Source organism: Carya illinoinensis, chromosome 7, assembly GCF_018687715.1.
Source record: "Carya illinoinensis cultivar Pawnee chromosome 7, C.illinoinensisPawnee_v1, whole genome shotgun sequence".
NCBI lineage: Eukaryota > Viridiplantae > Streptophyta > Magnoliopsida > Fagales > Juglandaceae > Carya > Carya illinoinensis.
In genome coordinates, this window is record NC_056758.1 from 27,638,480 (window position 1) to 27,655,686 (window position 17,207).

A 17,207-nucleotide genomic window follows, 5' to 3' on the forward strand; every position below is an offset into this window, starting at 1 on the left:
GCAACACTTGGTAATCAATTATTTAAAATATTTGCTTGAAAATCATTCCAAATATAAATTAATTAACACAATCATGTATTAAGCATAAAACCAAAAATCCCCATGCACTCAAGGAACTCTATAGGGTATATAATGAGGTATGATGAAGGACATTCTTCACCAACAATTCAAGACAGCTCATGTACCAACTGATACTATGATGTCGATCTAAAGAATTGTACACTCAATTGAGTCAATTTCCTTTTTCTTTTTTGTGTCTTGTCTATAATTATATAGACAGTTTAATATTTGTTATTGCTTTTTTCACAAGCTTGTTGATACGATGAAGATATTTATTTGGATTCTAAATATCGATTAATTTGAGAGTAATATTATATACAGTCATGAATTGTATAAATACTTTATATTTTTTTTTTAAAAAAAAAGTAGTCTGTAATTAGAAAAATTATTTGTTATATGGATTCTATGTGTACACGGCGTTTATATATTCTATGACTATAATTATTATTTTTTTTTTAATTTAATTGAGTTGGATTAACTGTAGAGATGGATGTAATTGAGCAGTGTCAACATCTCAATTTGTGTGTGGTTGCAGGTTGGTGGCTCATAATTACCATCTTACCTTAAAGCATATGTATTTGTCAAGATAGGTATGCTATATATCAACGACCCTTTGGTTGACAGCAATATATCATCTTGTTCTCTCTTCAACATAAAGCTGACCAATCAATATAATTTATTGAATTTAGTGACACTTTAACTAATTATAATTTATTCCACTCAATATATAATTACTTGAGAGCTTCAAGAATAGGTTAAAAATTATTTAAGATCTTTAAATTGTGTCAATATCTCTAATTAAGGAAAAAAAAATACAGTTTTGATTGAAAAGCAAAGTAAATAATGAAAATTAAACTGTATTTTGTTTTGGAACAAAGGGGTTGGGCAGAGGGATGGCCATTGGCCAATCACCACGTTCGAGCCCAGGGATGGTGAAAGAGTGTTCTCTATGGCTACTTTCATACAAATAGATCATCTCCCAAGGTCACGCTCATAAGCCAAAGATTCCAATTGAGATTTCTTATAATTTGTTAGTCCAAATATTTTGTTATAATCTGGATAGAGACATCTACAATACTTACATTTCACTATATTTAATGTTGTCTGTGAATTATTTTAATGCAACATTTGATATAATGGAATTTACATGTGTCTATTTCTTTCTTAATTGTAGAAAATATTTATATAAAGAATTTGGAAGAAATCTTGATTACAAAGATCTACTATGAAAGGGAAACTTCAATCTCTACATATGGCTGCTCGTAATCTCAAAATAGCACAGTGAGCAGCCTGTTGAGATAGAGATAGTAATATATGACACGATTTGTTAATTTAATACGAACATAATACGAAATTAGTATGCTTGAATTTGATGTTAACAAGTTTGGATCAAAACGAATTGATTTGTTAAAACACGATTCATTGACGAGTCATCCCGTTTAACCCGTTAGTGACCTTTTTAGAGTAGTCTCATTGGAATAGTCAAAACCAAACCCAAAGTTTAGCTAATACGACACGAATTTGCCTTTACATATTTCATTCACATTCAATCTCCGGATAATCTATTTATTATTATATAATAAAATAATATTAAAATAATATTTTTTGTCATATTTACCAATATACTAATTATTGGTTAAAAAATTATATTTTTAATAGTCATTTAAAGCTAACAATCACAAACATTTAATTAAACTCATTTAAAATTTAATATAAATGTCTTAATTACAAATTAAATTAAACTCATCTGTGATAGGAAATGTCAAGAGAAGAGAGAGTGTTCCAAAAGTAATAATAAAAAAATTATTTGGTTCAGCTATAGTATATAGCAAATATGACTTTTGTTTAAGATATGCTATAGCAAAAACCAACTGTTCAAATACTTTGCATAAACCAATGCAGGCCATATTTTGTTCCAGTAGCTCCCTACATGCAATCGTTTTTATTTTTTTAATCTTTAGCTAATCCAATAAGGTTGCTCTTAGACTTGTTAATTTTTTTTTACTCAAAATTATAATTATATATCATTTTTAACATTAAAAAAAAATATCCTAACCTTATTTTGTATTTCTTAACTCTCTTTCAAATCCTCACTGCCTCAGTTTTCAGTTGAGTCAGATCTTACGAGTTACGACTGTCTTTCACACTTCTTTTAGATTGTAATTGTGTGTTTTATTATTTAAACTGTAATTTTAGACTTACGTAATTAGTTTTATATTTTTAAGAGATATTGTGATAGCTTTTATGTGAAATTATGTTAATCAGGTCCAATGAATTATTTAGATCAATTCAATTCATTTATATAAAACGGATTGAAACGGATTATATCGATATATTTGTAATTAATTCATAACAGGTCAAAATGGATCATATTTTATTAACCCGTTATTTTAATGGGTTGTATTAAGGTTTAAGAATATGACCCATTAAATTTAATGGGTTGTATTCGAGTTGACCAATATTATATAATATACACGACTTGATACGATATGAATATAATCCGTTAATATAATTTATTACTCCTAAATGAGAGTTGGGGTGGCTAAGCCCACAATAAATATTATCATCTTTTTAAAGAAAATTATATCCGAGGTGTAATTTCTTTTATAAAAAGAGAAATTCAGTTATGCCTTTTCCTCTCATTTTTCTATAAATAAAACTTGCTATACTCGTATGAAGTCAATTTACTATTTTAAAGTTTAAAATTAAAAGTGATGAATATCATGTCGGAAGGGGATGTAGCTCAAATGGTAGAGCGCTCGCTTTGCATGCGAGAGGTACAGGGTTCGATCCCCTGCATCTCCAGTTAGCTTTGTAACTTTTCGTATCCGGGGGATCTTCTTGACTTTACTCCTCTCGCTTCCTTTTTGGTTGGATAATTGGGTTTACTCCTCACTTGGCGCTTATATCAGCAAACTTGAAACTAGTTACGATTGCTTTTCATCTCTCATTGCGTCGCCCACTGCTCACACGACACAATGTCTGTTCCTCTCTTCAACCTCGCTCCAAATCTGACAGTTTCAAGGCTTTGCTTAGGTAGCTACTTCTGCTCTTTTATGGCAGTCGCTACTCTCGAATTCTTCAAACCGAGATTAACTTTATGCACTCATATTTTTTTTGTTTTCCTCAGGAACCATGACTTTTGGTGAGCAAAACAGCTTGCCCCAGTCCTTTCACCTTCTCGACGAAGCTTTCAGTGCCGGAATCAACTTCTTCGACTCTGCAGAAATGTATACCCCCTTTATCCCTTAAGGTTCCTTTCTGGATTCTTGTTTTTTTTTTTGAAAGGCTTTGTTCTTTTTCAAGTTCGGCTTTCTGCGGCTACGCCCATTTATATGCCATAATTCTGGATTTTTACCTATAAAATAAATAAATAAATAAAAATTCTGGTCGCCCTTCTTAAGTTCTATATGTTTTTTAGATTCAACTTCTGGGTACGTTGCTATGTTTGTAGGTATCCAGTGCCTCAGCGTGCTGAGACTCAGGGTAGGAGCGAAGAGTACCTGGGCCGTTGGGTTAGAAACAGGAAAATCTCTAGGGATCGCGTCGTCTTGGCCACGAAGGTCTCAACTCAACTCTAAAACTGTTGACTTTTATGGTGTATGGCTTACTTCTGGGTAGCCTATTACTGAGTTAGTCCCAAAGGGGTCATCTTTAATGTATTTACTTTATTGCTTTGCTCTGAAGTCTTATCTTCCCTTCTGTTTTTGGTTTAGTCACTTATCTGTATGAAGATTGAAGACCAAATTTTCAATACTAGTATATGACCAATTTCACAATTTGTTGAGGGTTTCTATAGTAGTCCCCTGTGAAAATTTCTGCTCTGTATGCGATTGCTTTCGGTTAGACGTGCTCTTAGGATCGGTAAAACTTAAATGTCACAGAAATGTACAATTTTGTGCTATTTTTTTAGGCAATTGTGAAGGCATTTCAATCTGAATTTCTTTTGTCAAATTTGGTTTTTGCTCCATAATTATTTCTTTTGGGTGAGGGGTAAAACACTGAGGTATATTTCTAGATTAAGGTGAGAGATTTCGTACTGGTCTGACCCTAGTGTACTACTGTAATGACAGTAAGGCTGTATAAAGTAGGAGATTTGTGAGCTTTAATAGACAGTTATGATCCATGTTACTTTTTGATAATCATTTGAAATTCGAGCTTTGAACATTGTGAATTGTTTCTATCTAGGTGACTGGACCATCTGGGCAGATGACCTGGATACGAGGTGGGCCAATGTGCTTAGATGCCTGGAATATTACCAAGGCCATTGACAACAGGTTTGTTTTTACACCTACTTATGTGAAGTTGTTGTAAGCACGAATATCTTGTATTAACGGCATCAGATGGACTAAACTAGTGAGAAATTAGTCCTAATTGTTTGCATTTTATATACGCAATATATGTTGGCCAGCTTGCTATTTTCTTTAATTTTTTAATTCTTATTACATTGAGGTATTTGTTAGTCCCATCCCCACCTACTCCCACGCCCCTGGGTAGTCATCTCTTGGTTCTCTTGTATGATGAAGATAATCTCTCATGATTTATTGTCTTGTCTTAGCATGTTTGCTCAGCCATACTTAGTTCAGTCTGCAGTAGATTCAAGTTTTGGACATCTACATTCTTTTATAAGTAATAATTCTTTTATATAAGGTGCAAAAGGCACAACTGAAGTAGACAGGAAGCATACAAGAGAGACATCTATCTAGAAGGAAATGGACATTAACATTCTTGAAACTAACCAGTCCTCCAAAAGAATGCTCTAGTGTATGTAAATGCTTTTTCTTTTTTCTTTTTTAAATTTTATTTTGATAAGTAAAATGAAAATTTTATTGATACGAATGAAGTAGACAAAGCCTGTCTACATAGTATACAAAAGAACACCTAAATACATTCTAGGAACCAAAAAATAAAGACAGAAAATCATGAACACTAGTTCCATTAAGCACAATGGCTGAAAGCCAAAGCAATAAGGTGTGTACAAAAAAGTTCCGAAGTTCCTCCAACGTGCGCTCCCTATCTTCAAAGCATTGATCATTTCTTTCCATCCAAATACACCACTTAATGAACAAAGTAATCATCCTCCAAACTGCAGCCACCTGGGGGCAGCCTTGGATATTCTTCCAGCAGGCTAATAAATCCATCACCCTCAAAGGCATAACTGAAGCCACACCAATTTTTTTTTATTTTATTTTATAATTAAGATAACATTTTATTAATAGAAGTAAATAGGCATAGCCCAAGTATACAGGAGGTATAAAAACAGCAAACACCTAGGTACACAAAAAGGAGCTAGAAAGAGATTTCAGAAAGTCATTGAAGCATGCTCCATTAAGAACACAAGAAGATGCCCAAAGAAATAAAGAATGGAAGAAGAAACTTCTAAGCTCATCCAGAGAACGTTCCATGTTTTCAAAACGTTCCTAGTGTATGTAAATGCTATTCCATCTTGATTGAAAGAACATTGATTTGGAAGCATAAGTTTCCATTTGACTATCGCTGAACTAGGTTTTGTACTCCAATATGATATCCCCGCTAATGGGGCCTAAAGAGTGTGGGATGATATTTCTCCAACATATAGTATTATCAGTGGCCATTGCCTATGCTTCCCAAAATAACATTAAGCAAAAGTTATACAATGTCTTCTGTTTTTATTCAATAAGTAGATGTAAATTTTGTTAATTATAACAATGGGCGAAGCCCAGGTACACAGATACAGGCAAACACCTAGTTGGAATTAGAAACCGATACAAGGAAATCATGAGACTTAGTTCATTAAAATCTAAAGTTATTGCCCAAGGAACAGAGATTTTGATAGGTGCCCAAAGGAACAGAGTTTTATAGAAGAAAGTGTTGAGTTCATCCAGTGACCGTGCACAATCTTCTAAGTTTCTATTGTTTGTCCTCCGTATACACCACAATAGACAAATGGGGACCATCTTCCACAGCAGCAATTTGTGGCCACTAAAACCCTCTCTTGGCAGCTAAGAGATATACTACATTTTTTTAATAGAAATAGGCATAACCCAAGTACACTGAATTTATACAACAGAAAAAACCTAGAACTCATGTTGAAGTTATACAATGTTATATTTGGTGTTAGTATGATATTTTTACCTAAGAGTTACAACTCATGGTTTCTTTTAATGGAATCGTTATAGCATTATGGAGGATCAGATGTTTTACAGTTATTTTTAAGTGATTTGTATCATGGTCTGATGAGTTATTTATCGTATTGGTGCAGCTTGCTGCGCATGCAAACAGACTACATTGATCTTTATCAGATTCATTGGCCAGATCGGTTTGTATGTGGATCTTTACCTCAAATATTTGTAGGCATTAAAGTAGCTGCATGGCTAGGCACAATATTTGAGGATATATGAAAAAAATAATGCTCATCTTTCAGTTTTTTTTTTTTTTTTTTCCTATCACACCAACCCAAACTCTTGAATTAACTAATGGCTGATTTTGTAGCTATGTTCCCATGTTTGGAGAAACTGAATATGATCCAATCCGACAGTTCAGTTCAGTTGGCATAGAGGAACAACTTGATGCTCTTGGCAGAGCTGTTGATGCTGGTAAGGTGAGTGATGATATCATCGGTTTTGCCTCTATATTTTTCTGTAGATAACGTGAACTTTCGAAGTATAATGGAAATTTTTGTTTGTAGATCAGATACACTGGTCTCAGTAATGAAACCCCATATGGTGTCATGAAGTCCATCCAGATAGCTGAAAGGGCTTCTCGTCGTCCTAGGATAGTATCAGTACAGGTTGTGTGAGTCATCTGGTTCAGAACCATGAGGCTTCCTGTTCTGTTTTCTTATTCCTATTCCTCCATTTCTCTTGCTATTTTTCTCTCTTTACTTTGTTGATTACAAGGCTTATGTACAACTCACTGTCTCTTTGATAGAACTCATACAGCTTGCTTTGTCGAACTTTTGATTCTGGAATGGCTGAGTGCTGTCACCATGAGAGGTAGTCATGTGTTTATGTCAATGTATTGATGATTTAGGGTGGAATTTAAACTGATCTTATCGTGTATGAAATGACATTTAAAATTTGCTCAACTTACACAAGCTAATTTCTGAATAAAGCTGTTTTAAAAAAGGTTATGGCATTCAGTTATAGTTACGAGGAGTTTCTTGGGTTTATGACTATTAATTAAACATGTTGAATATGTTGGCATCATTGGAATCGTGAAAGTAATGTTCAGGGTGTTTGAAGTAGCAACATGATTCAATGAAGGCCACTTGGCATAGTCTTATTAGTAGTCATACCAACTCTGAGGCTTAGAAGATGGTCCCTTATGTCTCATTTGGTGTACTTGGTGGAGCACAATGCCTGGATTTTTGAAGATTGGGAGAGGACAGCGATAGAGTTACGAGTCCTTATGTTCAATTCTCTTTATGTATCGATGGCGGCACACATTAGTTTCAGCTCCTATAGCTTTCTAGAATTTATTGATTTGTGTTCTTTTTCTCCTTCCCTATAGTTGGGTGTCTCCTATTGGGTTGTGTCCCTTTGCACTTTGAATAAGATTTTCCATACTTATAAAAAGCAGCTGCCTCTGGCTTCAAGAGAAGATTTACTATTTGATTCAATATGCATTGCGTTGGTGCTTTCCCACTTGTATATGGAATTCATTGCTAATGATTTCGAATTTGGTTTACATATCCTCTTTTTCCGGAGTGGTGCAAGAAGGATTAAACTAAAAAGAAGTGATTTGTGGACGTGATTATTATTGATGGGAACCAGGAAAATTAATTAATGATACTTAAACTTGGGACTTTGAAGATGTATATAGGGGCAAGGATTTTTCTGCCAAGGATTATTGACCTCCTTTCCATTATATTTTTAGGATCAGCTTATTGGCCTACAGCCCCCTGGCGATGGGCATTCTCTCAGGGAAGTATTTTTTGCCTGATGGGGGTTCAGCACATGCTCGGTTGAATCTTTTTAAAGGTTACTAATCAAATTACCTACATTAATACTTGGCAATTATCTGCAAAATACTAGTGAGCTTTTCTCATGTGGAGCTGCTGTTTTGTTCATCCTTCTCAGGTAGGTATTCAGAAGCGGATTCGAGGTATAACCTGTCCAATAACATCATAAAAGCAGCTAGCATGGTAAGCAGATGCTCATCAGATTTTATTTTAGTAGTCTGGGGCTTATTAAGAAGCTGTATAGTTTTTTTTTTTTTTTTTAAATAAGTAAATGTAATTGATTCAATCTCATCAGGTTGTGACATCCAAGTCCCCAAAGAGTATTTGATAGATACACCTAAACATTAGAAGAAAAAACAAAGAAAGTCCTGATATCGAAGATCATTATCCCAAATATGACTGACCACCCAAAGAAACAGGGTTTTAGTGAAAATAAATAAATTCTAGTCATCCACTAATTTCTTAGTCCTCAAAGCAGCAATCATTTTGTTCTCTCCATGGACACCACATTAGGCAAGAAGGAATCAATTTCCTTGAAACTTTACAATGATGCGATGAAACTATCCTCTCCAACGTGCAAGAAGATCCACTACGCTTCTAGGCATGACTCGAGTCGCTCCAAGTAGACTGAAAGTATAATTCTACAGAGCATTTGTCACTTCACAATGAAGCAAATGATGATCAATAGTTCACTTCTATGTTACATACAAGTTACAATACCAGGCAATCACCAATTATCCAATGTGGGAAAATGGCGAATTTTGCCTATGGCAGAGAACAAAAACTCATGAACAGTCCATCATTAGGTACAATAGCAGAGAACCATTGAAGCAAGGAGAACGCAAAAAATTTCCAGATTTCCTCTACAGTGCGCTCCTTATTATTAAAATACCACCCATTCCTTACCAGCCAAATACATCACATAATGCACAAAGGAATCATCTTCCGCACAGTTGCCACTTGAGAACAACTATGAAGCCTATTCCAACACTCAAGTAAGTCCACCACTTTCTTAGGCATTACCCAAACCAGCCCAGCTCTACTAAATATACCATCCCATAAAGCTTTAGCTACCTCACAATGTAAAAGTAAATGATCCATTGATTCACCATATTTCTTACACATGAAGCACCACTCCATAACAATCATGTCACGCTTCCTCAAATTATCAATCGTCGAAATATTCCCAAGTGATGCAGTCCAAATAAAAAAGGCAACTTTGGACGGCACATGAACTCTCCAAATACCCTTCCACGGAAAAGAAGGTGGTCCTGAACAGTCAACACACCTTATAATATGACCGAATCGAAAACTTTTTACTCCCCGTATGCTTCCATAATATTCGATCCACATCTCATTTCCTCCAATATGCAGAGAATACAAAAAACTGAAAAAATCTGCAACCTCATCAAGTTCCCAATCCTGAACAGCTCAAGTAAAGCTAACATCCCATTGCACAGCTCCATTAGATCGGATCAACAAATCTGAAACAGATGCCTGCTTGATTAGCAACCATTCGAAAAATAGCCAGAAACACTCTAAAAAGAGCACGTTCACCACACCAAACATCAAACTAGAAATGAATTCTTGAACCCTCTCCAACATCAAACTTAATTTGTTTCAAGAAATCCTCCCACCGCTTTCTAATAAATTTCCAAAGACTCACATCGTAAGTCCCCCTAATCTCCTTAGAACACCAACCCCCCAATCACCCCCATATTTTCAATCAGTAACCTCCCTCCACATCGATTCCCTTCCATTTGAAACCTCCACAGCCACTTTCCCAATAAAGCCTTATTAAAAATACTCAAATTTTGAACCCCTAAACCTCTAGTAACAATGGGACAGCAAACTCTATTCCAGCTCACAAGATGAACTTTATTCTCCTCTCCCACACCTCCCCACAAAAATGCTCTAAATAACTTCTCAATTCGAGTTGCCACACCTATAGATAATGAGAGTAATGAAAGAAAATAAGTAGGAAAGTTGGAAAGGGTACTTTTGATAAGAGTGATTCTACCCCCCTTTTGATAAGTATAGCCGCTTCCAACCCGCCAATCTTTTCTCAATCTTCTCTATAACGCCATCCCAAATTTTCTTAGCCTTGAAAAAGGCCCCCCAACGGAAGACCAAGATATTTCATAGGAAAGAGAGAAGCAATTCTACAACCCAAAAGTTCCGCCAGGCAGTTGATATCCCTCACATCCTTCACCAGAACCCAAAAGTGAAATCTTTATTCATGATTAATTGTTGACCAGTAGCAGAAATAAAGACTGGTCTGAAACTTGATTGGGAAATGGTGATTGTTTAAGCAGATTTTTCTGTTAGACTTGTTTGAATCTGATTATCACATACCATTGTATAGCAATTAATGGCTTGCACTGTCTTTTCAGAGCAATGAAGAATACATACTTTTTCGTGTATTTTGTGGATCTGTGCCGCTTTCATTGTTTAGGTTAGCAATATTTTCATGTCTGCCCTGTGCATGTTGATCTGACTGATTCCTCTATACTTTCTCTCTGTGGGCAGGAATATCTTCATATTGCTGGAAAATATGGTCTGCATCCTGTATCCCTTGCAATTGGTTTGATATCCTTCCTCTCACTCTCTCATGCCATGTATACCCACTTAAATAAAAAAAAATATCATGCCATCTATTAGTGCGTGTAGATATGTTCTTCAATATGGTGATTAATTTCTGTAGCTTTCCCACTTGTTGTCAATTTCCCTTTTACCTCATAATTCTATGAATCTCAGGGCACTCTATGAGTTACTTCTAAATATGATGGAAGTTGCTGTTGCTATGCATGCGAATAATCATCATATGACTGATCATTATAAAATATGAATTCGGTTGATGCTGTGGCACAGCACTTATGGAACTAACCATACAGATTGCCATAATGAGAGGAAACCATTGCCCATAGCCACAAGGGATAGGGTTTGTTGTCTGGACTCTGGACTAGTTTTGACAACTCTTTTTCTATTTCTTTTTTTTATCAGTAAATAAAATTTTTATTAAAATAGGCGGAGCCAAGTACACTGGATATATACAAGAGAGACACCTACGCATGAGTGTCTAAAGATGCACGGAAATAATGTACATTCATGCATTTAAATTTTATTACAATCGACCAATGGAGTAGAGTATGAAAAATAAAGTTCTAATCTCGTCGATTGTATGTTCACGATTCTCAAAACCTCGACTATTCCTCTCCATCCGTATGCACCACCATAGACATTGGTACCATCTTCCACATAATTGCAATTTGAGTGGTACCTCAGATGGCTTGCTAGCTGGCCAAAAAATCAATGACCCTTTGTGGCATCACCCAATGGAGCCTTGCTCTAGCAAATATATCATTCCTCAAACTCATGGCTACACCACAATGCAGTAATAACTGATCCACCGACTCTCCACTGTTCTTGTACATATAACACCAATCCAACACCATGATTTGGTGTTTCTGTAGATTGTGTAAGGTGAGAATCTTCCCTAATGAAGTTGTCCATACAAAAAAAGAGGCTTTTAGGGGAGCTTTGGTCCTCCATATGTTCTTCCATAGAAATGATCTTGCAGAATGTTTCATAAGGGACTTATAATACGACTGTACACCAGATTAAAGAAATCTGTAAAAGTGTAAATTTCTCAGTCTTGGGCAGCTCTAAGGAACGTGATATTCCATTGGGGAGAGCCACTAGAAAGGTCCATGAGGTTTGCTACTGAAGGCCCCCTGTCTTCGTGTGATGCTGTAAATTGTTGGATAAGCTTCCTTGAGGACTCGATCTCCACACCATAAATCAGTCCAGAATTTAATTTTGGAACCATGCCCAACTGCCAAACGTGTGTATCGATGGAGGTTTGTCCAGCCTCTTCAGATGTGTTTCCAAAGCTCCACCTCATTCGAGCACCATCCTCCCCACAATCCACCATATTTTAAATATATGATAACTCTCCACGAAGCTCCCCTCTCCTCATGGTATCTCCTTAGCCACTTACCCAATAAAGCCTTGTTGAAAACCAACAAATTACGAATTCCCAACCCACCTTCGCATATTGGGGTACAAATTGTAGCCCAATTCACCAAGTGAAACTTGAATTCTTCATCTATTCCCTTGCCCCCCCCCCCCCCCCCCCCCCCCCCCAAAAAAAAGAAAAAAAAACACAAAAAAAGAGAGGAAATCTCGTTGCAACTTCTTTGAAAACTCTGAAGGCTAGAACATTTTTAAATACATAGAAAGTAGAAGCCAGTCCATTTACAGGGAAGATGTTGCCTTCTGTTTGTTCAGCTGAATCATTTTGGAAGTCTGGCCTGGGTTCAGCAAGTGATAGGGAAAAAATTGTGATTTTTACACAATTTTTTTATTGGTAATTTTTGCACAAATTCAAATATCTGATGCAAAGTATTTATAATTGATTATAGTGATATGAAATTTGTTCAATTTACCTGATAGATAGAAATCTTGCTTTACCTTTGCTCTTATTATGTTAATTGTCAGTCAGATGAAATGAATTTCTTCTGTCTGTGCTTTGATGTAACACCCCCTCCCTATGGTTAGGAATATCATGTGCTTACGTAAATAAAGCCAGGCAAGAGACTTGCTTAATTAAATAAAACATTGTTTATCACATAAAAGAGTTGATAAAATAAATTACTTATAAAAAAAAAAGAGTTGATAAAATAAATCATGTCTTAAACAAGACATAACCAAAATTCACAAATCAACTAAAATTAGGGGTGTAGAAGAAACCGTGGAACCGGCCGTGACCGACTCAGACCGGCCAAAACCGCCAAGGAACCGGTCGGTTGGTGGCAAAGTTTTAACAAAACTGCCTATCGTCGGTTCAGTTGCGGTTTGAGGCCTGCTCAAACTGCTGAACCAGCCGATGTAATAATACCTTTTTTTTTTAAATTATATCAATATGAAACGACGCCGTTCCACTTAAGTTTAAGTGGAACGGCGTCATTTTACTCCTACATTTGTGTTTTACACACAAATTAAATGACGCCGTTTGTTATTAAACCAAACGGCGTCGTTTTGTCTATAAGGTGCAAAAATATAAGTAGAACGACGTTGTTTGGTATTAAACCGAACGGTGCCGTTTAGATATTATATCGTCGTCTTCTTCGTTCTACTTCCCCGTTTCTTCGTTTCTCTCTCTCTCTCTCTCTCTCTCTCTCTCTCTCTCTCTCTCTCTCTCTCTCTCTCTCCTCTGCAACCCTTTCTCTATCTACTCTCTCAAACGAACGCCACTGCCAGGGGGGAATCGAGAACTGACCGTGAACCGCCGGAGTTGATACGGCCGGTTGTTCTCCTCCCCATCGACCGGTTACGGTTGATTGCTCCACCGTTTTCCCTCTCATCGGTCGGCGGCGGTTTTGCGCAAAAACCACGCCCAAGGGGTCGGTTTTTCACCCCTAACTAAAATGGAAAAGACAATCACACAATAAAGTCACTAGGTTCTTAGTCTGCTCCTTCTAAGCTTGGCTTGCCTGCTCGTATTGATCATCACCCTCACCTGGGCGGTTAAAAACATGAAATGAAACTAAAATCAGTTGAAGACTCAATAAGAAACCCATCACAATGTAAACATAATAAAAGTAAGGTTTTCATTTGGGGGTTGCCTCCAGGGCTAAAAATTGAACGAAGATTGACAAGTTGGATGAGATTATTTCTGCCAAAAGGTGGTAGGATTACTCTAATCAAAAGCACACTTTCCAATCTTCCTATTTATTTTTTATCCTCGTTTCCAATTCCAGCGAGTGTGGCTACGCTTATTGAGAAACTGCATCGTGATTTCCTTTGGAGTGGACTTAGGGATGAATTCAAATTTCATCTAGTCAAGTGGGACAATAGTTAAGGTGAAGGGGGGTTGCCTGGGCCTAAGGTTTCTATCACAAATGAAGGAGTTGGGCTTGTTAGAGGCCCATACCAGAGGCCTGTTACACATAAGAAACATCATAGTGGTGGGCCTTAGAGTGATACTAGCCTGCAAGGATAATTGCTTCAGCCCAAGCCTACGGCAACTCTGTGGTCTGGTTTGTCTTCACATAATGGGTCATCTGCGGTGGGTGTATTCCGACGACGAGTTTTGCTACAGTAAACACGGCGAATGGGATATTCAATATCGCGAAAAGTAGGAGGGATCAACCCAATTAGGTGGCTGCTTTGATCCAGCCTCTGACTTCATAGAAGAGGTCGACGGGTGATGGTGACCCTCCTAGTAGCAATCCGACGGCGTGTTTGCCCCATAATGGTGCAACGGAGGTTGGAGGTTCTTCTGGGGATTCTACAAGGTCAAGTTCCAATCATGTTGTTGGGAATGAGGTATCCTCCATAGATCGTGTGCCAAGGAATGTAGATGAGGTAGAAGATGAATGTGGTGAAGGGCTAAGGGGGGTTGAGAGGTCTATTTATGAGGTTCCATGCACTCAGTTTATAAATTTGACTTACAGATGGTGATTGGTGGAGGTGAAGGTTTTGAATCTTGTGAATCTAGAGAGTTGTTTGAATCGGATGAAGATCTCAATCCTGTTCCTTTGTGCTTTTTTAACCCAGGCATTGAATGGCTAAGCAAATCTTTTGACTGGGTGTTGAGGAAGGTGGAAGAAATCAGAAACTGCATTGGAATTTCTTGCGACGGATTTGAGGAGCAGTTTAGAGCTCTACGTATTGCTATTAAGGTTGGTCAATCTGCTTTGGCCAGATCAACTTCTAAAAAGGAGAGGGAGTTGAAAAGATTGGAGTGTATTATTAATTACAAATCCAGGAAGGGAGTGCCTTCAAAGACAAAGGCAAGGAGAGGGCTCTCAACGGTTTCCCATGAATCCCAGGATCATTTCTTGGAATGTTCGGGGACTAAACGACTTTAGGAAACGTCTTTGGGTGAAAAATATGTTTGGGGAGAAAAGCCACGACAGAGAGGAGAGTTCCATACTCACCGAGAGAGAAGGGAACATGCGACAGAGCAGGGAGTTGGGCGGGCCAAGGACTACGGCATTGGCGGAAGTTTTTGTGAGTGTGAGAGAGAGAGTAAATAGGGGCAGCACAAGGTGATGGAAAGTGGCTGACCAGAAGTATCCATGGTTGCCGGCGTGTTTTGTGGTTGAGGGAGGAGGAGACATGGAGGAGACGGGTGAGCGAATTAGCTCTATTTGTTTACGTGAAATAGGGCCGTGTCGGGACGTGAAATAAAGCTATGTCGGGGCGTGAAATAGGGCTGCGTCGGGGCTATGTTCACGTTGGTCTCTTGCAGTGATTTTAGGCGTCCCTGGATGGTGGTTGGGTGTCTCCTGTGGTTGCCTCGGTGAAGGCTTTTGAGTCTTTGACATGATGGTTTCTCAGTTCACTTGTGTAAGGGTCGATTTGTGGCTTGGTGTCTCTAGCTTGTGTGGCCGTCAGTGATAGGATTGACATTTTTTGTGGAGGTTGGAAGGCTGAGGAGTAACTGACGCTGTATATGAGTTTGAACTGCAGTGGCTTGTGTTGATGGTGTGCTGCCATCATGGGGCTTGAGGTTTGGGTAGGACGGTGGTTTACGATTTGGGTTAGCGTGGAGGAATCTTGAGGAGGGGCTTGGAAAGTGCTTGCTAGGTGCTGTGGCGGTGAGGCTCTTGTGGAAGGGAAACCGATGTGTTGTTCGTGACTCGGCTATTGTGCATGTGTGTGTGTATACTTATGTATTTATATACATGTATCGTCGTAACCCTAGGGCACAGGAAGAGATGGCATGTGCATGGGCTATGTGGGTTGGGTATTGTATTTTGGGCTTAAGCCTTGGGCCTTCTTTGGTACAACTGAGTTTTAAAAGCTTGCCTATAATTTTACGAACTAAGTCACTTGATAAGCCTACCGGGCCCGATCTCAAATTTTGAAATGAGTCCAACTTGTCCGATAATATTTTTGGGCCCAATACCAATTAATATGACCCACTTGTCCAAAATTATCAATTGGGCTTTAACATAATTATCGAGCCCGATAGAAAAAACCCATAATTTACCGTATTAGTCTCTAGGCACTTGGTCTATTCAAAATTATCCCATAGATTGTAATTGGGCTTACAAATATGGCCCATCAACTATAATTTAGGCTCAATAAAATTATCCTTATAAATATTGGGCCGGGTCATTACATTTGAGTTTCCACTGGGGGCCACTAGTTTGTGATTTGGGATATTGAAAATTTTATTCCATAAAAGCATCCATCCTTTAGAAAAATATTTAATATGTGCTGCTAAAATTGAGTTTTCTCTCATGTACCTCAGTATTTGGAGTTATGATTATCTGTGCATGGTATTACTATTTGAAACCCATACTCAATGAATGGAGCTTCTCAACTGATGGATGCTCTAATATTGGAATGTCTTTAATGTCTAGATAGAGTCTACACATATCTGTAAATTGGAAAATCATTAATATCCTCCATTGATTGTGGTCCTTGAACATATCGAGCATGGATGATCATTTTATAAGCTATAGTTTATCCATTCTTAGTCTATTTATTTATCTACAGTAATTTATTTCATTTGGCAGCCTTTGTTTTGAGACATCCTCTTGTTGCAAGTGCTGTTTTTGGGGCTACTACGTTGTGGCAGCTTCGGGAGGTTCTCGATGCAATGAAAGTTGAGCTCACATCTGAAATAATTGGTGACATCAACAAGATTCATGGAAGGTTTCCTAATCCATGCCCCTGATCAATCTTTAAGGCTGTTCAATTGCTTTCCAATCAGCAAGATTTACTAGGCTGGCGAAATGGATCACCTGTACCTCCTGCACTTCCTCTTTTAGTGTTAAATTCATGAAACTATTGGCAACATGGGGCTGCAAAAGATCCTGCATTCTTGTTGGAAAATTCATAAGTTACAATTAGTTTGTAGGAACAAAAGCCTGCCTTTTGTCCTACCATAAATTTTCTTAAGAAAGCAAAAGAAGGTTGCCACTTAGTAAGTGCTTTGCTGGTGCGGAAGCCATATAACTTTTGCCTGGCATGGAGTGCACCATCCAAATTCTTAAAGAGAAACATGACAGTAAAGGTTCGCTGGACACTATTCCATCTTGATAATTGTTCATGTTGGTAGCACACGTGAACCAATTTAGTTTCGTATACTTGGGGCTCATGTGGACCCAGATTCAAAAAACAGTTGCTTCTGAAGTTAACAAAAAGTAATATATCTTTAGAATTTATGGTGGTGACACTTTGCACC

General features: G+C 37.5%; 1 protein-coding gene and 1 non-coding gene across 6 annotated transcripts; both read left to right on the plus strand.

Moving 5' to 3' along the window:
• Positions 1 to 2,792: 2,792 nt before the first annotated feature.
• TRNAA-UGC lies at positions 2,793 to 2,865 on the plus strand. Its single transcript has one exon. It is a non-coding gene; the product is annotated as a tRNA-Ala (tRNA).
• Positions 2,866 to 2,903: 38 nt separating this feature from the next.
• LOC122315763 (protein tas-like) lies at positions 2,904 to 17,207 on the plus strand. Of its 5 annotated transcripts, none has more exons than XM_043131904.1 (12): positions 2,904 to 3,096; positions 3,191 to 3,290; positions 3,515 to 3,623; positions 4,249 to 4,337; positions 6,302 to 6,358; positions 6,532 to 6,640; positions 6,728 to 6,829; positions 6,970 to 7,034; positions 7,918 to 8,021; positions 8,121 to 8,185; positions 10,532 to 10,559; positions 16,537 to 17,207. In XM_043131904.1, exons 1-12 carry the CDS (start codon positions 3,039 to 3,041, stop codon positions 16,695 to 16,697), a joined length of 1,047 nt encoding a protein of 348 aa, XP_042987838.1. In that variant the 5' UTR covers positions 2,904 to 3,038; the 3' UTR covers positions 16,698 to 17,207. The 5 variants fall into 5 exon arrangements, with proteins under 5 accessions (XP_042987838.1, XP_042987837.1, XP_042987840.1 ...); XM_043131903.1 differs by having other exon boundaries at positions 2,906 to 3,096; positions 7,924 to 8,021; positions 10,532 to 10,586; XM_043131902.1 differs by having other exon boundaries at positions 2,911 to 3,096; positions 10,532 to 10,586.

Coding starts and splice junctions, on each gene's coding strand:
- LOC122315763 (XM_043131902.1), top strand. CDS start 3,039: ATGTCTGTTCCTCTCTTCAACCTCGCTCCAAATCTGACAGTTTCAAGG. Junction 4,338..6,301: donor ACCAAGGCCATTGACAACAG/GTTTGTTTTTAC, acceptor GTATTGGTGCAG/CTTGCTGCGCATGCAAACAG. Junction 8,022..8,120: donor TCGGTTGAATCTTTTTAAAG/GTTACTAATCAA, acceptor CATCCTTCTCAG/GTAGGTATTCAGAAGCGGAT.